At 44.2% G+C, this 23,280-nt stretch overlaps 1 protein-coding gene across 1 annotated transcript; it reads right to left on the reverse strand.

Moving 5' to 3' along the window:
• Positions 1 to 1,769: 1,769 nt before the first annotated feature.
• On the reverse strand, positions 1,770 to 7,854 carry LOC125551310 (mannose-6-phosphate isomerase 1-like). The gene is made up of 4 exons (XM_048714492.1): positions 7,086 to 7,854; positions 5,720 to 5,932; positions 3,528 to 3,794; positions 1,770 to 2,426 (listed from the first exon to the last, which is right to left on the reverse strand). The coding sequence occupies exons 1-4, from the start codon at positions 7,665 to 7,667 to the stop codon at positions 2,106 to 2,108; spliced, it is 1,383 nt and encodes a 460-aa protein (XP_048570449.1). The 5' UTR covers positions 7,668 to 7,854; the 3' UTR covers positions 1,770 to 2,105.
• Between the last annotated feature and the right edge of the window lie 15,426 nt (positions 7,855 to 23,280).

Below are 23,280 nucleotides of genomic sequence, written 5' to 3' on the forward strand. Positions count from 1 at the left end.
AGCCCAAAACACATGTAGGGCTCAAGTTCATAGGAGGCACACAATAATCATGGCAAAAATAACAAATATTCATAATCTGTTAAGAAACAGAAACTAACATTTTATAGCACTCTTGCAACAGTATTTTAGGCATCAAGATGGACTCAAACAAGCATGATGCAATGGAATAAAATGAAGAGCACATCCAGATGAACAATTTGATATATCACACGCGTGAAACAGAGCTACGGATGATGAGATATGATGCGATGAACATAGCTAAAATAAATATGCAAGGAAAATGACTTTGGCAAAATCGACCTAGGGTTTGCCCGATCCAAATCTGGCACGGTTCCCGATGTCCGCCGGAGTCTCGCCGAAGTTGGGCGTGGAGGAGGCCGGAGATGCAAAACGGACAACGGGGAACATGCTCGGATGCATGAGACGAACACGTATGGAAAAGCGATGCACATGATGACATGATATGAGATGCATGACATGGACAAAATGCAAAACGAAAACAAAACCCAACCACGAGGGAATATCATAACTTAGTGCCGAAAATTGCAGGAGTTGGAATACAAATATGGCAAGTTACATACGGGGTGTTACAACACTCCACCACTACAAAAGGATCTCGTCCCGAGATCTAGGATTGGAAAAACTCCGGATATTCGAAACAGAGGTGGTCCTCGCGTTCCCAGGTGGCTTCACGGTCGGAATGGTGTAACCACTTCACTTTCAGGAATTTGATAGACTTGTTGCGAGTCTTGCGCTCAGTTTCTTCAAGGATAGCAACGGGATGCTCATGATAAGACATGTCTTCTTGGAGATCAATCTCTTCGAAGTTGATGGTGCGGTCAGGACTCTTGAAACACTTGCGAAGCTGAGACACGTGAAACACGTCATGCACATTTGCAAAGTTAGATGGAAGCTCAAGTTGATAGGCGAGATCGCCTCTTTTGCCAATGATCTTGAAAGGACCCACGTATCTAGGGGCCAGCTTCCCTTTGATATCGAAGCGATGAGTACCTTTCATTGAAGAGACGCGGAGGTAGACATGGTCTCCGATCTCGAAAACCAAGTCACGATGCTTGCTATCATAGTAACTCTTCTGGCGCAATTGCGCGGGTTTGAGATTTTCACGAATGACTTTGTATATTTCTTCAGCCTTTGTGATTAAGCCATTGCCAAGTGGCGTTCACCAGTTTCTGACAAATTAAGAGGAGTACTTAAACTGGACAGAGCAACCGGTTACCTGGAGCAGAGAGGATCATTCTCCCCGGATTGAGAATCCGAGTTGTTTAGCCCTGGTGGTGGCACCTCAAGTCGATGATTATAACCTCACTAAAGTGCGTGCTTATGGACGAAGAAAGCAACATTAACATCCTATACGATGATACCTTCAGACGTATGAACCTGTCAAAAAAGCAACTCCAGCCTTCCTTAACCATTTTTCACGGGATCATTCCTGGAAAGTCTGCTTATTCTATTAGGCGGATCAAGCTGAAAGTTGCGTTTTGCACTAAGTACAACTACAAATCAGAGTTCCTCACGTTTGAGATGGTCAAAATTAAGAGTCCATATTATGCCCTCTTTGAACAGCCGGCTTGCACTCGCTTCATGGCCCGGCCTTGTTATGTCTACCTCAAGCTCAAGATGCCTGGGCCAGAGGGCACTATCATCGCACGCAAGTGTGTGCGTGAGAAAGGGGACATAACTTATGCTGAGACGGCCTGCACAGCGGAGCCAATGTTGACCCGTCCGACATGAAACATTTTCAAACACTATTAAGCACGAGATAACAACGAGGCGTTCATTTTCCTTCCCAATTTCCATGTACACATATAGATAGTTGAAGCTCAACTAGAGACTGCATTTTCTCATCCCAGCTTACTGAAAAAATAGGTGCCTAATATGTAAACATGATTAAGATATGAAGGAATGGACTCAACTCTCGACTTGCCTATACACTATGACAAACTTTGGCTAACTAACCTTACAACAAGTTCACTATTCTTGATATGCATGTAAAAACCTGGTAACGTAGTCTCGTACGAACACCGGATGATCCCTCTTGCAACAACCATGGCCCTTGAAATTACCCATCTGCAGGGTTATCCATGTCAACAGAAGAATCTGCTGTTTACTCCGGCTCTGTACAGCTGCAAGCACCCGGAGCCAGAAGCGTGAAGCTTCACCTCCGTGCATGCCGGCACAAACAAAACATCCCCTTCCTTTGCTACTCCTTCGTCAGGCATGCCATCAGCCTGGATCTCGCCCTCCCCAGTCATGACGAGGAAGATGGATGGGCCAGGCACTGGTAACATGGTAACCGATTCACCTTGGGGTAGTGAGTAGCAATCAACTTCAAACTCATCAAACGGGGGTGTGTAACGAATTACATATGGCTGCACCAGAACACCTTGCAAAATTTCGGGGAACATCTGCATGCACAAGATCAAATGTGTATTACTTAAGGGAATAGAGCATAGTGTTTTAGAGAATATTTAAGCAACATATGTAAAAGCCTCATTGGCCCACCCATTGGATATTCCAGCCAAAGTTTCTCAATGTGATCAAACTCCAAATGTTCTCAAAAACCACTTTGAATTGCTAAATTATGTTACAAACAACCGATTTTAGCGCACTAGCATGTAACAAAATAACCAATTACAATTAAGGCCTTGTTTGATAGCAAAGTATTAAAAAAACGCAGTATCAGCAAACTACAGTAATTTACCTGTAGGCATAAAATACCGTGGTTTTAACATAACAAAGTATTTTAGAGTATTGACAATACAGAGCACCTGTTTGGCTTGGCTATGGCTTGCGCAGTGCTGTAAATTTAGATGGCTAGCTGTTAGCGCTGCAAACACTACCTAGCTAGTCGTTGCATTCAACTAATCGGCCATGCAGATGCAGCTAGCTAGCATATACCTTACCGTTAGCAGGACAAGCACGTGTGGCTGGTTTCTTTACAATTTAGGATCCGTTATTCTTGGCAGCTAGCTGGGTAAGCCCTTACCATATGCGTGCATAAGAACAGGAGCATGCAAAAACTGAATGTAGCCTATGGAGAATCTACAGAGACGGCCGCAGCGGCGGCAGTGAACGCGATGGTGTGAGAGCGAGACGAGCTTGTTGTGAATAGCTAGCAACTAGCTTGTTTCTTTCGCTTGCTCTGTTTCTAAAAAAGAGGCCCATGGTTCTTTTTTTTATGCAGAGAAATTACCACAGTTTTGAGGATACTCTAGTTTTAATAACCCGGTATTTAGTGCTAGCCAAACAGGTCACAGCAAATAAAACTATGGTATCTGAAAAACTGCAGTATTTTTAGAATACTCAGAAAATACTTTGCTATCAAACAGGGCCTAACCTGCAGCAAAAAATAATCAGAAACACTATTGACTGCCGATAGATGATGCTAAGCTGTATGCTGACAAAAATGAACACAATATGGCAAATAAAGAAACTGCATGCCAAAAGAATTGAGATTATAAACAGGACACTAGAGGTACAGATGAAAGGAACACAAAAAAAAGAACCTGCTTGTATGTCAGCATGGAGCAAAGAGTTTGGACATCTTTGTACTTAGGAGTCAGACCAGCACGAATTACGTTGTCTGAGGTAGCCATACATTCAACACACTCTCCTGATAGATACGCATGTGGTTCGTTGGCACCAATGTAAAGTGCTTCACCAGGGCTGAGCTTAACATAGTTAAAGAAAAATGCTGATAAAACGCCAACATCTCCTGGGTACTGCTGCTCTAGTGATAAAACTAGTTGCTCCTTCTCTGTAAAGGTTCTAATCTGAATGGGAGAAAGACATTATCAGTGCAAATAGTTGAATTACAAATACTAGGTTCTCCAAAACATATGACTTTTTTCTTCAAACAAGCAATAGCTGCATATGTATATTCCTCATGGTGTGATGATCCTGACTCAAGTAACACAAGACAGCAAGATGAAAGTAGCAGAAAATAAATCAATGTGCTGTGAGGAAAAGAACAAAGACACCAATAACAAAGATATCTTATGCTTACAATAGCTTTCAGATTATATGGTGGCCCCATGTATGCAAAGTAAAACTTCAAAAGATTTTCAATTAGAAAAACTCCTCCACAGGGAACGCAGCAGTGCAGAAGTTAACAGTCTACTTACATGTATCTTAGCGAGATTTTCAACTACCTAATTTGTACTGAATACTTGGGACATGCATTATGAAATGATGTTGGTTGCCCACTACGATATAACTGAATAATTAGCTTCAGCAAGCAGTGATATCGCTTTGGTGGCTACAACCAAACGATGATTACTACTCCCTCCGTTCCGAATTACTTGTCATAGATATGGATGTATCTAGATGTATTTTAGTTCTAGATACATCCATTTCTGCGACAAGTAATTTGGAATGGAGGGAGTACCTAGTTAGCCTGATTGTCTCATCGTTAATATTCACAACCATCAATCTTCCAAATTAAATACCCAGCTTAATACTCACAGTATCTTTTTGAGTTGAAATGAATGCTGCTTCAGTGTCTACGTTTCCATAGGTAGGATCCTAGAGCAAACTCAATTATTCCCAGACAACCATCAACTACACTAGTGCATAGTTATAGCAATCCTACTCCCACCAGGTCAGCTCCATAAATATTGGTACTTATGCATTCCCTTCAGCGCATTGAGATGTTACTCTGAAGCAGCTATCGAAATTCATGTTTACTTATTTATAGCATAGCGCATACATAGTTTATACATGCACAGTCTTTAAGGACAAATAACAATTCAAATTCAGTTCTATTCTTCTACCTTTTCCAGGTAGTCGACGGCTATTCACAGCTACCGCCTTACACCAAAGAAGAGATCGACCCAATGTTTTATTTCTGTCTTAGTGAATCCCGATTCAACACTAAAAGTATATTGACTCTTTCCCAAGACTTTTTTCTGTAAATACTGCATATTTGATTCCATCCATAAATCTACTTTCCCTCCTATGCTCTGAGTTCCAGCATCGATAAGAATTTGAATTCTTATTGTTCTTATGTTATGGTATGAATATACCATACCAATTTGTTATGTATGGATGATGGACGAGATTCCATGGATAGAGAGCCAGTTCCAATAGACTTATGGAACGTTCCGTTCATGTGCATCCAGCAGGAATTGAACCGATAAATTTACCAATTATGAGTTGAGCGCTTTAACCATTCAGCCATGGATGCTTAACAGGGATCATCGTACATCATAAATAACTAATTTTCATATATAAAGACATATCATAGAAAAAAGAAATCAATTACTCATATTTACTAGGAGTATATTTTTTATACTGTACAGTTGGCCTAAAACAATTTTTAGACACTGGAACTGTAAGAACCTGGAAAGCAAAAAAAAACAATAAAAAATTAACCAAAAGCATTTAATAGCCAAGTGTAGGTCTCAAAAAATTACTGTTTCATCTACGACAAGATTGACCTACATGACTCTGGTAGGCAGCATTCAACTATGCTTTTCCTAGACATTTCCTATGACTTCCACTTCCACCATTGTTTAGAAAGAAAATAAAAACTGGAGGAGCTGTTTATGGTTGGTACACAAACATGGACAAAACAATTGCAGATACTAGAGCACTAGGAAACGAAAGATACTGACATCAACCTCCCAGTGAACACAATCATAGGTAATTCAAATGAACATGAAATTGTCTATGCCAATAACCCAGCAAAGATATTTACCTTTATCTCCCCATTCAAGCGACTCTTTAATTTGGAAATTGCTGCAGCAACTGCTTCTTTGCTTGTTGCCATTAGCTTAGTAAAAGCTGATTGCAGATATGACCTTACTCCAATACCTCCATCGTGCTCTTTGGCAGTCATAAGCTTCACAACATCTTGTTTGCCAACTAACATTTGAACCTCAGGTACAGTCCTCAAAACATCCTTGAGCTCCTGGACCACAGTATGAATAAATCAGTACTTGATTCTAAAATGATCGACTGTTAATTGCTTACAGTTCCAAAAGCTCATAGTTAATATCATAGCCCACATTTTCAACAATCGAGTGTTTGCACTATCTGGAACAATGCATCCTTTTTGGAAGAATATAACCAATGCAAGATAGAATTTGAAGTATCTAAAAAGAGGCAAACTGTACTTTCTACAAAACAGGATAGTTCTAACAAAATGAACATAGCAAAGGTTTCTCTGCTCCATACTTCCCACCCTAAATGTATCTATCTAATCATTAGTCAAGAAAAGAGGAGTGCCTCTTACAATACTTTAGCTACACTAACCATTTAACCAACAAGAATCTAAACTTCACCGTAAATATTTTACGAGAGTCCTAATAACCCTTATTTACCCATCTGGTATGCAATAAAAAAAACTATTGCCACATAGCAAATTCAGTCGAATAAACATCAAGCAACGCCAATTGCACAGCGGCTTTGACTATTCATAAATTTCCTGCCACCTACCTAACAAGCGAACTTTTCCAACCGCATCGCTGGATGTGATTTGGACAGAATGTGTGCATGGGGCCAACAAGTAAGATGCCAATGCCGCCGAGGGATATACAGGACAACTTGCGGGACGCCATCACTGTCTTCTGAACAAGGACCACGGTACCTCATGGAAGGCAAGTGATTTGCCAGCATGTTCATACTCTGTTTTTAAACTCTTCTTCTGACAAAATTTCTAAAAAATAAACAAGGGTTGCTCACATAAATGCAGATGGTACTTCGGCGAATAATCAGACCTTGATCGTTGGGCTGTCAGTGAGCAATTACACTATTCTACAGTTACAAATCTCTATTATTATTATCAAACTCGTTAGTAGCCAGATCCACACCTCACTTGGTATTTTGTCATTGGTCAGCTCATCCCACCAACCCATGAGGAATCATATTGGGAATCTGCTTGCCACGTCGAATAAACAATCCACCTACCGCATCGAACTTCCCTAAGTAACTAACTCAAGTACTCGACGCGTCAGCTGACCCTATTAGAACAATCGCAGATCAGCGTAAATGGAAATGAATCGGCCATTCAACAAAGCAGCGATTCAACAGTACGTGCACGCAAGGAATGCAGGCGCAGAAACCTGGACGCTGACGAAGCCGCAGAGGGCGCGGAACTCGGTGACGGCAACGGCCATCTCAGGCTTGTGGTTGGCGTCGCGGTACGTGGTAGGGCGCAGCGCGTGGAGCGCCCTGGCGAGCTCCCTGTCCGGATGCGCCTGGATGGAGAGCGGCTTCGCCACCGACAGCACCTTGAATAGGAAGGGGAGGTCGCCGTCCCAGCGCGCGGTGACGGCGCGGCCGAGGAGCGCAGCGGGGTTGCGCGCCAGCCACTCCCTGAGCGAGACCGCGCCGCCGTCGTCGGATGCTAGCGACGACGGGGCAGCCGGGTGGGTGCCCATCCAGAGCTCGGCGCAGGGGCGGCCCTCCTCTGTCTTGCCGGCGAGGCGCGCGACGAGGGAGGCGTCCCCGCGGCTGCCCCACTCGTAGTGCTGCACGGCGCCGCGCAGCCGCAGGACGCCCTTGGGGGGAGAGCACGGCTCCAGCTCCGGGTCGTGTTCGCGGTCGGCGGGGAGGAGGAGCCCCAGGCCACCCATCGCGCCTAACCCTAGCCCGAGGCCGAGCCCCAATTGGGCGGAGGAGGAGGCGGTGGAGGAGGACGCCATCGAGGCAGCGAGGGCGTCGTCGGCGGGAAGGAGGAGGGTTTGGTCTGCGCGGCCGTTGGGTGGGGGGGGCGAGTGGGCAGTTGCGCGGTTGGGTTTTATGGAGGGAAATGCGAACGGAAGCGGTGAGGGGAAGAAGAAGAAAGAACGAGGCGACGACGACGGGAGGCGAAAGCGAGAGGTGGAGGTCGGAAAGGGTCAAGCGAGGATGGTAGCCATACCGCGGCAGTTTGGCTCGGTTTTGCGGTCTGATAGCATTACTAGTAGAGCTCTCAAACTCTCGTACCTCTAAAAATAACTGTTTTTTTTACAGTTTTTGCCCAAAAAATACCATAGATTAGAACCTCTAAACTCTTAAACCCGTAAAAAAATTTAGAGATCCAACCCTCAAACCACTTTGCAATCTGTAGAAGTAGGGGTTGAGGGGAAAATCGCCCCCCAACCCGCACTCCTCCTGGGAAGAGGACCAGGGCCTCTATAAATAGGACCAGCCACCCACAGGGCAGAAGGAGGGGGGAAGAAAGAGAGAGAGTTTTAGGGGGATCAAGACCAACGATAGAAGAGAGTGAGAGAGAGAAGGGTGACTGAACTCCTCCCAGCAGTTCATCGCCCCAGCCAAGAACAGACCCTCGCGAGGCTGTTCTTCCTTGTATTGTTCTTCATCATCAGCCCAAGAGGCATTCCACCACACCACACACTGGAGTAGGGTATTACACCACAACGGTGGCCTGAACCAGTATAAACCCAGTGTCTCTTGTGTTGTTCTTTCCATAGCTTAGATCTTAGCGAGGCGGAGGGGTGCAGGTAGGTAGGAGGCGAAATCTCCGCGCGCACCCCAGTGTTTGAACCTCAAGGGTCTGCCAGAACCTGAAATCCGACAGTCGCCGGAGTTGGTTCCTTGTGTACCGAGCCTCTTAACGACGGCATACGGATGGACGACATGAACGGTGCCGGCTGGGAACGCACCGCGCGGCGGTGCGAGGGATGAGGGTTTTTGGTGTGCCAGGGTAGTCAGCTGCTCTCGTGGGGACGTTGGAGATACCCTTTTCTCACATGAGCCGGGTGTTGACGACCCGGCATGGTCTCAGGTCCAGGGGACGCAGTTGGCCGCGCTACACCACTCCGCGGACGCGTCACGGCGCGCGCGCGCAATTCGGCGCCCCGTGCATCCTCGATGAGCCGGGTGTTGATCTGCTGGTCGTGCCACAGTGCTAATGCCACCCTCAACACACTGAAACCCACCGTGTAAAGCGACGATGAGCGTATCGCTCCCACATGCCTCATTTGAACATTCCGCCGAGAATCATTCGCATGTGGGTCTAGACTAAGCTTGTATTTCCAATGTTGTAATTTTCTCGACATGCATACAAACAAATGGTTCATTTAAAATTTCGCTTTGGCTCCACTACGTGTCAGTTCCCATCTTTGTTTTGACATCGCATTCGGTAATTGCCCCGACACATCTTGATGAGATCGATTGATGTTGAGAGATCAATTTGCGTGTCGTGCAAGGAGATAAAGGTTTGGTCTGATTCTATGATAGAAAGGACCGGCGGGGGGGTCTGTGGGGATCAGAGGGAGTATATTGTATGTTCATAAGCGAAACGAACGTATTGTACCCACCCTAGTCCTCTTTCAATCGATCTCCGGACCCCGAATGAAATCGAGAGAGAACGAGTGGGTGCATGTGTGATACGTAAGGCGGATTCAAAATTTTGAACCAGTGATCATAGCATCCACAAATCATATATAAAGGGTATTCAATGTTTGTTTCGCTCCTGAACTTACAATATACTCCCTCCGATCCTTTCTAGTAGTTTACATATAAGTTTTATGTGTAGTCAAAGTATCTTTACTTTGATCAAACTTACAGAAAAAAGTATCAACATTCAACAACGCCCAATCAATATTGTTAGATTCGTATGTACTCCTAGATTTGTATTCAAACATACATGGTTTCCAATTTGTTTTCAACCATGTGAATGTGCTTGTTCTCGCGCATGCTCTTCCTACTAGGATTTTGCCACGTATAGCCAGTCCAATAGTAATTTTTTTAAGCTCCCTAGTTAAATACAATAAATATGAAGAAAGAGATAGAGAGGGGATGGAAAAAGGTACCAATACAATAGCCAACCTTATATATTTTTTTGTGGGAAATAGCCCACACTACTGTATGAGTGCATATAGATGATGTCTATAGATGACATGGCAGTTCCTTAGAGCCATCGGCTGGCTATATTATTAACCATGCTCTAATGCGTTTTTCAAAACCGCCTTTGACTATTGACAAGATTAATAGTACATGAGATGTATAATGTGAAAATTATATCATTGGAAGCTCCTTTCACATATGAATTTGACCGTATGCTTTGTGTAAGTTGCATGTCATATATTATTTCTCTAGAATTTGGTCAAAGTTAGCCTCGAAAAATGCATTAGGCCCTGTAGATGGAAGGAGGGAGTAGCAGTGGAAGTGGATCCTCTGACGTAGGTATCCCTGCCTTACCCTCCCTTTTGTTCACTTACTGGCGGACCCCATGCTTGTTAGGCCCCGCATGTCAGTTACTCAATGGGTTCGGCCACGTTAGGGGATCCTCATCCATAGTATACTCACTCTTTTTTATTTACTCCACATAAAACAGAGGGAGTGGTAGTATAAATGACGCGGGGGGGAGGGGGAGGGACGTCGCTTTGCTCTCAACTATGGTCCCACAAGCGAGCAAAAACGCAAGATGAAGCACATTCCATTCGGTGAGAGACATGGAGGGTCCAGCGTGCCAGGGTGCAACGGGAACGCGACAAGAGCGATGCACAGTCAAAAACGATTACTGGTCGTCATCGGAACCACTATTCACACCAGAACCTTTGCTGCTCGGCATACGCCAGCCACTGCCCCAAAACCACACCTCCTCTCCAGTCCATCCCCCCACCTTTCGATCCCCTAACCCACATCAAGCGTCCCCTAGTTCACCAGAAAGCCATGGTGCACTGCAAGATCACGTACAACAAGATGCTGACGCCGGAGCGTCGCGCAGAAATCACGATGATGGTCGGTGCCATAGACCTCCTTTCCCAAGCTCGCTTTTGCGGCGGGCCAATCCCCGAGTTCTCTGGAGCCAAGCTACAAGGAGGAGGAAGCTGATCCACTGTTCATGTCGGAGGTCGCGGCGCAGAAGGCCCCCAGTGGGAATGAGATGATGGACGTTGACTTAGTGCCAGCGTCCGGGTCCCCCTTGGTGCAGGCGGACCAACGGTTCAACCTAGTGATACTAAAGGAGGACCGGGAGGCAGAGGCTAAACTCGACGCCGAGCGCACGCATGCCGCTGCCATTGAGGCTCTCCTGCAGGCGGAACTGGATGTCGTGGATGTGAACCGAGCGGCAAAGACTCAACTTGAGGTGGAGCGCGCAGATGTCGCTGCCATCGAGGCCCTCCTGCAGGCGGAACCGGGCAGCGGAGGCTCAACTCGACACGGAGCGCGCAGATGCCGCTGCCATCGAGGCCCTCCTGCAGGCAGAATCGGGCATCCTCGAGTTGAACTGGGCGGCGGAGGCTCAGCTCGACGCGGAGCGCGCGGATGCTGCTGCCATCGAGGCCCTCCCGCAGGCGGAACCGGACATCCTTGACTTGAACCGGGCAGTGCTCTCGTCTATGTAGAGAGCCAGCACGCTCCGCGTGAACGAGTAGCTGGAGGCCGAGGACAACCATGGTGCGGAGACACGTCGGCAGCTAAGGCTGGTTCGCATCGCCAGCCAAGGACGACGAGGCCGTCTCGTTCCGCGAGCAGTGATAGTTTTTCTTTATGTTGTTGTTTTTAGGGATCTTTTGCTGCGTAAAAACATATATTGTTATGCAAGAAGCCTGACTTTCATCATTTGGGTCGGTCTACCATTTCAGGCTATTGGATGAATATCCTACGTCTCCTAACCCTTCTTCCTCACCTCTTCTTCTTCCCCAACAGACCACCGCACGGGCCGTACGGATCCTCCCCAATATGCGGTTGGATAAACATACTTTATATGAATGAAAATTATGTGTCAGCGGTAGGATGGATGAGTTTGGTTTTTTCACATGCGGTAGCACGTGTCAGTGAGGGTGCGTTCCCTTGGTTAGGTTTGCGACATGCAGGAGCGACTGTGTGAGGGTGTAGAGCAACCGTGTGAGGGTGGGGTGTCACCGCGACAGCCGTGCGCAAGTGTACCTCCGTTTCATTTTGAAAACTTTAGGAAAGCTTGGCAAAAATGTGTGGCGAATTATGGTAATGCAAGGCCTAGACCCAAACAGGATAAGTACGTACGTACTAGGAGTACTGGTGTTAATAAAGAAAGGCAGGGCTTTGCTTCGCGGGATTAATCGATATAAATCCTCGTTTGACATGTCAATTAATGCCTATTTTTTTATCCAAAGCCCAAAGATCTAACCATCTCACTCCTCATCGCTTGATTAATGCAGCGCCATGCAAACCAACCTTTTCACTTCCGCATGCATGCAAGGGTATATTAATGTCCTTGGTTGCTAGTACGAGGCAAACCCCATCAATTTTGCCTCAATTAGTGTTAGTGGCCTTTTGAAAATTGTAATTTTGATATACTGGCCTTGTGTACAAAAAAATGGAGGTAGTAACTATTTGACTTCCTTCCCCATTGCAGTGACGTCGACGATATCTTGAACGTTGTGGTTTGACGAAGTGCATTCGACAAAGAACACCGTTGAGGGAGACCACCGGACGCAAGTGTCGCCTGCGAGCCGAGACAACCGCCTTATTTGCATCCAGGAAGTCCGTTGAACCAAAGGACGTGTAAATGTACTAGTACTACTAGTACACAACAGCATCGTCCATCCAACTTAGTGCGGTGAGGTGGTTTCTCGAAGAAGACGATGGAGAAGCGGAGTGAGCAAAGAGTGAAATGATGGTTGCTTCGTCCGTGCTTTGTGATTTGACGCTTCAATGCTTTGTGATTTGTGATAGAAGGGATAGGGGAGTAGACTCTGTGCTCTATATTGTACATGCATCCAAGCACGGGATCAAGAGGAGAGACATTGCATTTTTCTATTCCTTCAATCAATCAATCAATCAGGGAGCTTTGGTTCCATCTTTTTAGCTTTGGTGGCACCGTCCACAATGGTTCCCATCGATGCCAAAAGCTATTTTCACATTTGGCTACACATTGTGGATGCCCTTAACCGTATCACTTGGTTTTTCTCATGTGTGCTATCTATACAAATCTCAATTATATTGATCTAAAAAATTATAGAATCAAGATTAGTAAAAAGGAGGTGATTTTGCCGCGCGGATGGCGAGGGAGGTTTCTTATTTTTAGAGGATGTTGGCCTGGCATTTTTCTAACATGTGGTCCCACATGTCAGTGCTTTACCAAGCCGATCGACATCCCACATGAGGCAGAACAACGGCAGAAGCAACACGTGGTTAACTTGAAGAAGATCTTATCATAAAAAACTCGAAGAAGATGAGGGAGAAGCGGATTCATCAACGAGTGAAGTGATGGTTGCTTCGTCCCTCCAACTTCTTTTTTTAGCATTATTACTTCGTCCCTCCAACTTAACTGTGGGAAAGGTGCAGCTTTGTGATTTGACACCTCATTGCTCATTACTACGCCAGCGCCATAACTGGGGTGCTTCACCCCTGCTGCTCTGTGCTACCTCTTGAGCATTGCATTGGCTTTCCCTTGAGGAGGAAAGGGTGATGCAGCAAAGTAGTGTAAGTATTTCCCTCAGTTTTTGAGAACCAAGGTATCAATCCAGTAGGAGACTACACGCAAGTCCCTCATACCTAAACAAACTAATAAGAACCTCGCAACCAATGCGATAAAGGGGTTGTCAATCCCATCATGGTCACTTACAAGAGTGAGATCTGATAGAGATAATAATAATAAGATAAATATTTTTTGTATTTTTATGATATATATTGAAAGTAAATATTCCAAAACAAATAGCGACAGAAATAGCTAGTTGACGGGAGATTAATATAATTGAGAATAGATCCGGGGGCCATAGGTTTCACCAGTGGCTTCTCTCAAGATAGCATAAGTATTATGGTGGGTGAACAAATTACTGTCGAGCAATTGATTGAAAAGTGCATAATTATGAGAATATCTAGGCATGATCATGTATATAGGCATCATGTCCGCGACAAGTAGACCGAAACGATTCTGCATCTACTACTATTACTCCACACATCAACCGCTATCCCGCATGCATCTAGAGTATTAAGTTCATAAGAACAGAGTAACGCATATGGTATCAGCTACTGATATCCTAAATTGTGAGTATATATAAGCCATGGGATGAAACTAACCTCGATGAAAAACAGCAGTCGTTCCCAAAATCGTCCTGTGTAAGTACATCGAGGGGCATGTTAAGCACAATAGGCTAAACATCAACCAAATATATCCACGGCAGACAAAATAATCTCCAAAATATACCTTCAGTGTGCAGGTTTAAGCACGCTAATAAAGCAAAGCAAGTGGAAAGGTGTGTTAACTATAACATTCCTAACATTTAACAACAACCAAACATAGTCATTCAAACTAGTATTGTGTCGGTCTAAGTACACTGGTTATTGTTAAATAAAAATGGAAAGGCATGTTAACTACAAAATGTAGCAACCAAATATAGTCTTTCATAGAGGTATTGTTGAAGATGGTATTGATGAAATTGAACTGCACAGTACATACTTGCACATATAAAACATCACGTTGTGAATAACTGGAATAAACAAGGCATACTATGAACAACCAAAGATAGCATTTGAAACTGGACATGTGTTAACTACAAACAACCGAACAACCAAAATCCTTTAAAAGAGTCATATGCTAGCTATAACAGGCTTAACAGCAAGCAAATATACGCATTCCTATAGGTATGTTTAAAACTAGTATTGATAAAAATGTACTACACAGTAAATAGTTCCACATATAGAGCGTCACATTGTGAACAACTGAAATAAACAAGGCATACTACAAACAACCAAATATAGCAATTAAAATTGGACATATTCTCACTACACTACAAAATGGACTTAACAAACAACTCATGGGTTCCCCCTGTGAAGAGGCACGTCAAAATAAATCATGGATTTCCTCACTTGTCATGGATGGGCTCGTTCCCGTGGGAAGAGCACAGACCCAGGGTGCGCTCCATGTTGTCATAGATGGGCTCCTTCTTCTTGGAAGAGCACGGCTATAGGGTGCCCTCCCCAATGTCGCAGACGGGCTCTTTCCCCTTGGAAGAGAAGATGGGCTCTTCCCCTTGGAAGATCCGAAGAGGGTTCCCTCCTCGTGGTCGTCGTCGATAAGGTCTGACTTGAAAGCTGTGGATCCCAAGTCAGCATCACAGAACATGTCCTTCAGAAATGACAAAAGGGGCTCGATGGCGATGTAGGATGGCAAATTCTTGATAGTGAGCCAGAGGAGATCAGCGGCGGGGCCATGGATGAGATCAATGGTGGTTGAACCCGAGGGGTTGGGGGTAAGCCACTTAACCTGTGACATAGACCGCGTCAGGCTGTCACTGTCGATGACCTCGATGTCGTAGTCGGCGTCCGCGACATACCCGCATACTCTACCCCGCTAATTGAGTGCACGCGGCCAGTAATGGTCGTCAGCTTCCTCGGCGACCACCTTGGCGACGTCGGGCGAAGAGGCCACGATACACCTATTTTGGGCCAGTTGCTCCTCGAGCTCCACGGGAAGCGTGGCCGGGCTTAGGCTGCGATGCTCTAGAGTGGGGGATGGGGATGGAGATATGATAAAGGGGGCGTTTGGCAGGCGTCATCTAACAAACTCAGGGCGACCTGGGTATGGAGATCGGTTGACAATGGAGGCCTTGCGGCGGCGGTGGCGACCTTGCTAGGGTTTCGAGCGAGGAAGGGGTTGTGGTGTGTGTGTGTGTGTGTGCACGCGCGTGCATGCACCTGAGGTGTGTGTGTGGAGGGGAGTGTTTGAGGAAATGACGCGACTACTGAAAATTTTAATACACGAGAGTCAAACGCGGTAGTGAAATGCCGGGGCTATTGAGTGTTTGGATGATGGTGCATCGCACACGGTCCGGAAATAACAACCTTGTGTTATGAAACAGAAAAACCCTTGAGCCCGACAGATGTTTTCGAGGAATGCAAGCAGGAGCGGGAATAACAAACATCACACACGGTCGAAATATAGTAACCGTGTGTTATCAAACAGAAAAAACCTACACGCGGGTAGATATTTTTGAGAGGGGAAGCCTCGTGGAGCCCAATGTACTATGTTGATGTGCGTGACAGGGACACCAGCATGGCACACGGTTAGTGTGAGTGAACCGTGACTGTTCCGTCATCTGACTTGTCTAATGTTCATAAATTTGACAAAAATGATGCGGGAAAGGGTCAGAAGACGAACACACTTGCATGTGGACCAAATATATGTACAAAAAGGGTGGTTTGATCTTCAAATACCAAATGCAACTTCGATGTGGAACCTATCTCGCAACGCACAAGGTATTGCTCCACCCCTCATGTTGGCAGGAGGGGAATCTTAAGCTATGAACGCATGCCCGCCCCCACAGAGGTTCACCTAGCAATGTGCGAAGTAGCAGTACCGCCCCCATCATCATCATCATCATCACACACACACACATACATAGACACACACACGCACGCGCACGCACGCACACACACACACACACACACACTTTCAATCAGCGAAAGTGGGCATATCAGCAACATGTATCATAAAACGGACCAAGAATAATCCACCTTGATCATACAACCTCTCTCTTGTTGTTGGTGAAAGTGATGGTCGTCCATGCGACCCTAGAGATGGGCTAGCTCGCCAATAATCACGCAAGTAGCTAGTCCCCAAAGACAACAACTACTTGCGTGTGGCCCAAACATTGCTGGGAAACGCAGTATTTCAAAACAATTCCTAAGATCATGCAAGATCTATCTAGGTGATGCATAGCAATGTGTGGGGTGAGTGTGTCCACGTACCCTGATAGACCAAAAGCGGAATAGTTTAGTAACGCGGTTGATGTAGTCGAACGTCTTCGCGATTCAGCAGATCCTAGCACTGAATGTACGGCACCTCCATGTTCAGGACACGTTCAACATGATGACGCCCCTCGAGCTCTTGATCCAGTTGAGGACGAGGGACAGTTTCATCAGCACGACGGCGTGTTGACGGTGATGATCAAGTTACCGGCGCAGGGCTTTGCCTAAGCACTACGACGATATGACCGAGGTGGAAAACTATGGAGGCGGGCACTGCACATGGCTAAGACAATTGATCTTGTGTGTTCTAGGGTGCCCTCTGCCCCCGTATATAAAGGAGGAGAGGGGGAGGCCGGACGGCCCCTGTAGGGTGCGCCAAGGAGAGGAGTCCTACTAGGACTCCAAGTCCTAGTCGGATTCCACTTGGTGGAAGGGGGAAGGAGGAAGGGAGAGGGGGAAGGGACGAAAAGGGGGGCACCTGCCCCTTCCTCTAGTCCAATTCGGACTGCCAAGGGGGGGCGACCAACCCCTTGTGGCCATTCTCTCTCCCCATTAAGGCCCATGAGGGCCATTAGTTCCCTGGGGGGTTCCGATAACCCTCCGACACTTCAATAGTTACCCGGTACCACTTGGAACTCATCCGGTGTCTGAATAACATCTTCCAATATATTAATCTTAAGGTCTCAACCATTTCGAGATTCCTCGTTATGTCTGTGATCTCATCCGGGACTCCGAACAAACTTCGGTCACCAAAACACATAACTCATAATACAAATTGTCATCGAACGTTAAGCATGCGGACCCTACGGGTTCGAGAACTATGTAGACATGACCTAGACATATCTCCAGTCAATAACCAATAGTGGAATCTGGATGCTCATATTGGCTCCTACATATTCTATGAAGATCTTTAACGGTTAAACTGCATAACAACCTACGTTATTCCCTTTGTCATTGATATGTTACTTGCCCGAGATTCGATCGTCGGTATCATCATACCTAGTTCAATCTTGTTACCGGCAAGTCTCTTTACTCATTCCATAATGCATTATCTCGCAACTAACTCATTAGTCACATTTCTTGCAGGGCTTATAGTCATGTGCATTACCGAGACGGACCAAATATACCTCTCCGATACTCGGAGTGACAAATCCTAATCTTGATCTATGCCAACTCAACAAACACCTTTGGAGACACCTATAGAGCATCTTTATAATCACCCAGTTACGTTGTGATGTTTGGTAGCACACAAGGTGTTCCTCCGGTATTCGGGAGTTGCATAATCTCATAGTCGGAAGAATATGTATAAGTCATGAAGAAAGCAATAGCAATAAAACTAAACGATCATTATGCTAAGCTAATGTATGGGTCTTTGTCCATCACATCATTCTCTAATGATGCGATCATGTTCATCAAATGACAACACATGTCTATGGTCAGGAAACTTAACCACCTTTAATTAACGAGCTAGTCGAGTAGAGCCATACTAGGGACACTGTAGTTGTCTATGTATTCACACATGTACTAAGTTTCCGATTAATACAATTCCAGCATGAATAATAAACATTTACCATGATATAAGGAAATATAAATAACAATTTTATTGTTGCCTCTAGGGCATATTTCCTTCAGTCTCCCACTTGCACTAGAGTCAATAATCTAGTTCACATCGCCATGTGATTTAACACCGATAGTTCACATCGTCATGTGATTAGTTCACATCGCCATGTGACCAATACCGAAAGGGTTTTACTAGAGTCAATAATCTAGTTCACATTGCTTTGTGATTAATACCAAAAAAGTACTAAGGTTTGATCATGTTTTGCTTGTGAGAGAAGTTTAGTCAATGGGTCTGCCACATTCAGAGTCGTATGTATTTTGCAAATTTCTATGTCTACAATGCTCTACATGGAGATACTCTAGCTAATTGCTCCCACTTTTAATATGTATCCAAATTTAGACTCCGAGTCATGTAGATCAGTGTTAAAGCTTGCATCGACGTAACTCTTTACGATGATCTCTTTATCACCTCCATAGCCAAAAAATATTTCCTTAGTCCTCTAAGGATAATTTTGACAGATGTCCGGTGATCTACTCCTGGATCACTATTGTACCCCTGTACCAAACTCATGGCAAGGTACACAATAGGTCTTGTATACAGCACGACATACTTTATAGAACCAATGACTGAGGCATAGGAAATGACTTTCATTCTCTTTCCATATTCTGTCGTGGTCGGGTTTTGAGTCTTACTCAACTTCACACCTTGCAACATAGGCAAGAACTCCTTCTTTGACTGTTCCATTTTGAACTACTTCAAAATCTTGTCAAGGTATGTTCTCATTGAAAACTCTTATCACGCGTATTGATTTATCATTATAGATCTTGATGCTCATTATGTAAGCGGCTTCACCGAGGACTTGCTTTGAAAAACCCCTTTCAAACACTCCTTTATGCTTTCCAGAAAATTCTACATCATTTTCGATCAACAATATGTCATTCACATATACTTATCAGAAAGGTTGTAGTGCTCCCACTCACTTTCTTGTAAATATAGGCTTCACTGCAAGTCTGTATAAAACTGTATGCTTTGATCAACTCATCAAAGCATATATTCCAACTCTGAGATGCTTGCACCAGCCCATAAATGGATTGCTGGAGCTTGCACACTTTTTTAGCACCTTTAGGATCAACCAAACCTTCTGGTTGCATCATATACAACTCTTCTTTAAGAAATCCATTAAGGAATGTAGTTTTGACATCCATTTGCCAAATTTCATAAAAATACGGCAATTGCTAACATGATTCGTACAGACTTTAAGCATCGCTACGAGTGAGAAAATATCATCGTAGTCAACACCTTGAACTTGTTGAAAAGCTTTTTCAACAAGTCAAGCTTTGTAGATAGTAACACTACCATCAGTGTCTGTCTTCCTCTTGAAGATCCATTTATTCTCAATGGCTTGCCAATCATTGGGCAAGTCCACCAAAGTCCACACTTTGTTCTCATACATGGATCCTATCTCAGATTTCATGGCCTCAACCCATTTTGTTAAATCTGGGCTCATCATCGCTTCCTCATAGTTCGTAGGTTCGTCATGGTCTAGTAACATGACTTCCAGAATAGGGTTACCGTACCACTCTGGTGTGGAATGTGCTCAGTTCGACCTATGAGGTCCTATAGTAACTTGATCTGAAGTTTCATGATCATTATCACTAGCTTCCTCTCTAGTTGGTGTAGGCATCACAGGAACAGATTTCTCCGATGAGCTACTTTCCAATCCAAGAGAAGGTACAATTACCTCATCAAGTTCTACTTTCCTCCCACTAACTTCTTTCGAGAGAAACTCCTTCTCTAGAAAGGATTCATTCTTAGCAACAAAGATCTTGCCTTCGGATTTGTGGTAGATGGTGTACACAAAAGTTTCTTTTGGGTATCCTATGAAGACGAACTTCTCCGATTTGGGTTTGCCCTTATCAGGCTAAAGTTTTTCACATAAGCATCGCTACCCCAATCTTTAAGAAATGACAGCTTAGGTTTCTTGCCAAACTATAGTTCATACGGTGTCGTCCCAACGGATTTAGATGGTGCCCTATTTAATTTGAATGCAGCTATCTCTAATGCATAACCCTAAAATGATAGTGGTAAATCAGTAAGAGACATTATAGATCGCACCATATCTAATAAAGTGCGGTTACGACTTTCGAACACACCATTACGCTGTGGTGTTCCAGGTGGCGTGAGTTGTGAAACTATTCCACATTGTTTTGAATGAAGGCCAAACTCGTAACTCAAATATTCATCTCCGTGATCAGATCATAGAAACTTTATTTTCTTGTTACGATGATTCACCACTTCACTCTGAAATTATTTGAACTTTTCAAATGTTTCAGACTTGTGTTTCATCAAGTAGATATACCTATATCTGCTCAAATCATCTGTGGAGGTCAGAAAATAACTATACCCGCCGCGAGCCTCAACACTCATCAGATTGCATACATCGGTATGTATTATTTCCAATAAGTCAGTGGCTTGCTCCATTGTTCTGGAGAACGGAGTTTTAGTCATCTTGCCCATGAGGCATGGTTCGCAAGTATCAAGTGATTCCAAAAGCCCATCAGCATGGACTTTCTTCATGCGCTTTACACGAATATGACCTAAACGGCAGTTCCACAAATATGTTGCACTATCATTATCAACTTTGCATCTTTTGGCATCAATATTATGAATATGTGTATAACCACAATCGAGATTCAACAAACTATTCACATTGGGTGTATGACCGTTGAAGGTTTTATTCATGTAAACAGAACAATAATTATACTTTGACTTAAATGAATAACCGTATTGCAATAAACATGATCCAATCATATTCATGATCAACACAAACATCAAATAACATTTATGTTGGTTCAACACTAATCCCTAAGGTAGAGGGAGTATGCGATGGTGATCTTATCAACCTTGGAATCACTTCCAACACACATCGTTGCCTCGCCCTCAACTAGCCTCTGTTCATTTTGTAACTCCTGTTTCGAGTTAATAATCTTAGCAACTGAACTGGTATCAAATACCTAGGGGTTACTATGAACACTAGTAAATTACACATCAATAATCATAATCTATATATCAAATATACCTTTGTTCACTTTTCCATCCTTCTTATCCGCCAAATGTTTGGGGCAGTTCCGCTTCCACTGACCATTTCCTTTGCAGTAGAAGCTCTTAGTTTCAGGCTTAGGTCCAGACTTGGTCTTCTTCCCGGGAGCAGCAACTTGCTTGCTATTCTTCTTAAAGTTCCCCTTCTTCCCTTTGCCCTTTTCTTGAAAGGTGGTCTTGTTAACCGTCAACACTTGATGCTCTTTCTTGATTTCTACCTCCGCAGCCTTTAGCATTGTGAAGAGCTCGGGTATTGTCCTGTTCATCCCTTGCATATTATAGTTCATCACAAAGTTCTAGTAACTTGGTGATAGTGACTAGAGAACTTTGTAAATAACTATCTTATCCAGAAGATTAACTCCCACTTGATTCAAGAAATTGTAGTACCCAGACAATCTGAGCACATGCTCACTGGTTGAGCTATTCTCCTCCATCTTGTAGGCAAAGTACTGTCAGAGGTCTCATACCTCTCGACATGGGCATGAGTCTGAAATACTAATTTCGACTCTTGTAACATCTCATATGCTCCATGACTTTTTGAAACGTTTTTGAAGTCCCAGTTCTAAGTTGTAAAGCATGGTGCACTAAACTATCAAGTAGTCATCATATCGAGCTTTCCACACGTTCATAACGTCTGCATCTGCTCCTATAAAAGGTTTGTCACCTAGCGGTGCATCGAGGACATAATTCTTCAGTGCAACAATGAGGATAATCCTCAGATCATGGATCGAGTCCGCATCATTGCTACTATCATCTTTCAACTTATTTTTCTCTAGGAACATATCAAAAATAAACAGGGAGCTATAACGTGAGCTATTGATCTACAACATAATTTGCAAATACTATCAGGACTAAGTTCATGATAAGTTAAAGTTCAATTAATCATATTACTTAAGAACTCACACTTAGATAGACATCCCTCGAGTCATCTAAATGATCACGTGATCCATATCAACTAAACCATGTCCGATCATCACGTGAGATGGAATAGTTTTCAAGGTTGAACATCTCTATGTTGATCATATCTACTATATGATTCAAATTCGACCTTTCAGTCTCAATGTTCTCAGGCCATATCTGCATAAGCTAGTCTCGTCAAGTTTAACCCAAGTATTCTGCACGTGCAAAACTTGCTTGCACCCATTTTATGTGAACGTAGAGCTTATCACACCCGAGCATCACTTGGTGTCTCAGCACGAAGAACTGTTGCAACAGTGCATACTCAAGCACTTATACCTTGAAATTTTAGTAAGGGATCATCTCATAATGCTACCGTTGTACTAAGAAAAATAAGATGCATGAAAGATAAACATCACGTGCAATAAAAATATGTGACATGATATGGCCATTTTCATCTTGTGCCTTTGATCTCCATCTCCAAAGTACCGTCATGATCTCCATCGTCACCCGCATAACACTATGATCTCCATCATCTTGATCTCTATCAACCTCTCGTCACATGGTCGTCTCGCCAACTATTGCTTTTGCAACTATTGCTATTGCATAGTGATAAAGTAAAGCAATTATATGGCGCTTGCATCTTATGCAATAAAGAGACAACCATAAGGCTCCTGCCATTTGCCGATAACTTTAACAAAACATGATCATCTCATACAACAAACTATCTCATCACGTCTTGACCATATCACATCACAACATGCCCTACAAAAACAAGTTACACATCCTCTACTTTGTTGTTACAAGTTTTACGTGGCTCCTACAGGCTTCTAGCAAGAACCATTCTTACCTACGCATCAAAACCACAACAATTTTTCCTCAAGTGTGCTATTTTAACCTTCAACAAGGATCGGCCGCAGTCAAACTCGATTCAACTAAAGTTGTAGAAACAGACACCCACCAGCCACCTGTGTGCAAAGCACATCGGTAGAACTAGTCTCATGAACATGGTCATGTAATGTCGGTCCGGGCCGCTTCATCCAACAATACCGCTGAATCAAAGTAAGACGTTG

Source organism: Triticum urartu, chromosome 4 (genome assembly GCF_003073215.2).
Source record: "Triticum urartu cultivar G1812 chromosome 4, Tu2.1, whole genome shotgun sequence".
NCBI lineage: Eukaryota > Viridiplantae > Streptophyta > Magnoliopsida > Poales > Poaceae > Triticum > Triticum urartu.

Bases quoted from the DNA above. Each gene is read 5' to 3' on its own strand.
- LOC125551310 (XM_048714492.1), bottom strand. From the start codon at position 7,667: ATGGCGTCCTCCTCCACCGCCTCCTCCTCCGCCCAATTGGGGCTCGGC. The intron at 5,933-7,085 runs GTTTCTGCGCCT...ACTGTGGTCCAG, and splicing joins GCGGCTTCGTCAGCGTCCAG to GAGCTCAAGGATGTTTTGAG. The intron at 3,795-5,719 runs GTAAATATCTTT...TCTCCCATTCAG, and splicing joins GCTTGAATGGGGAGATAAAG to ATTAGAACCTTTACAGAGAA.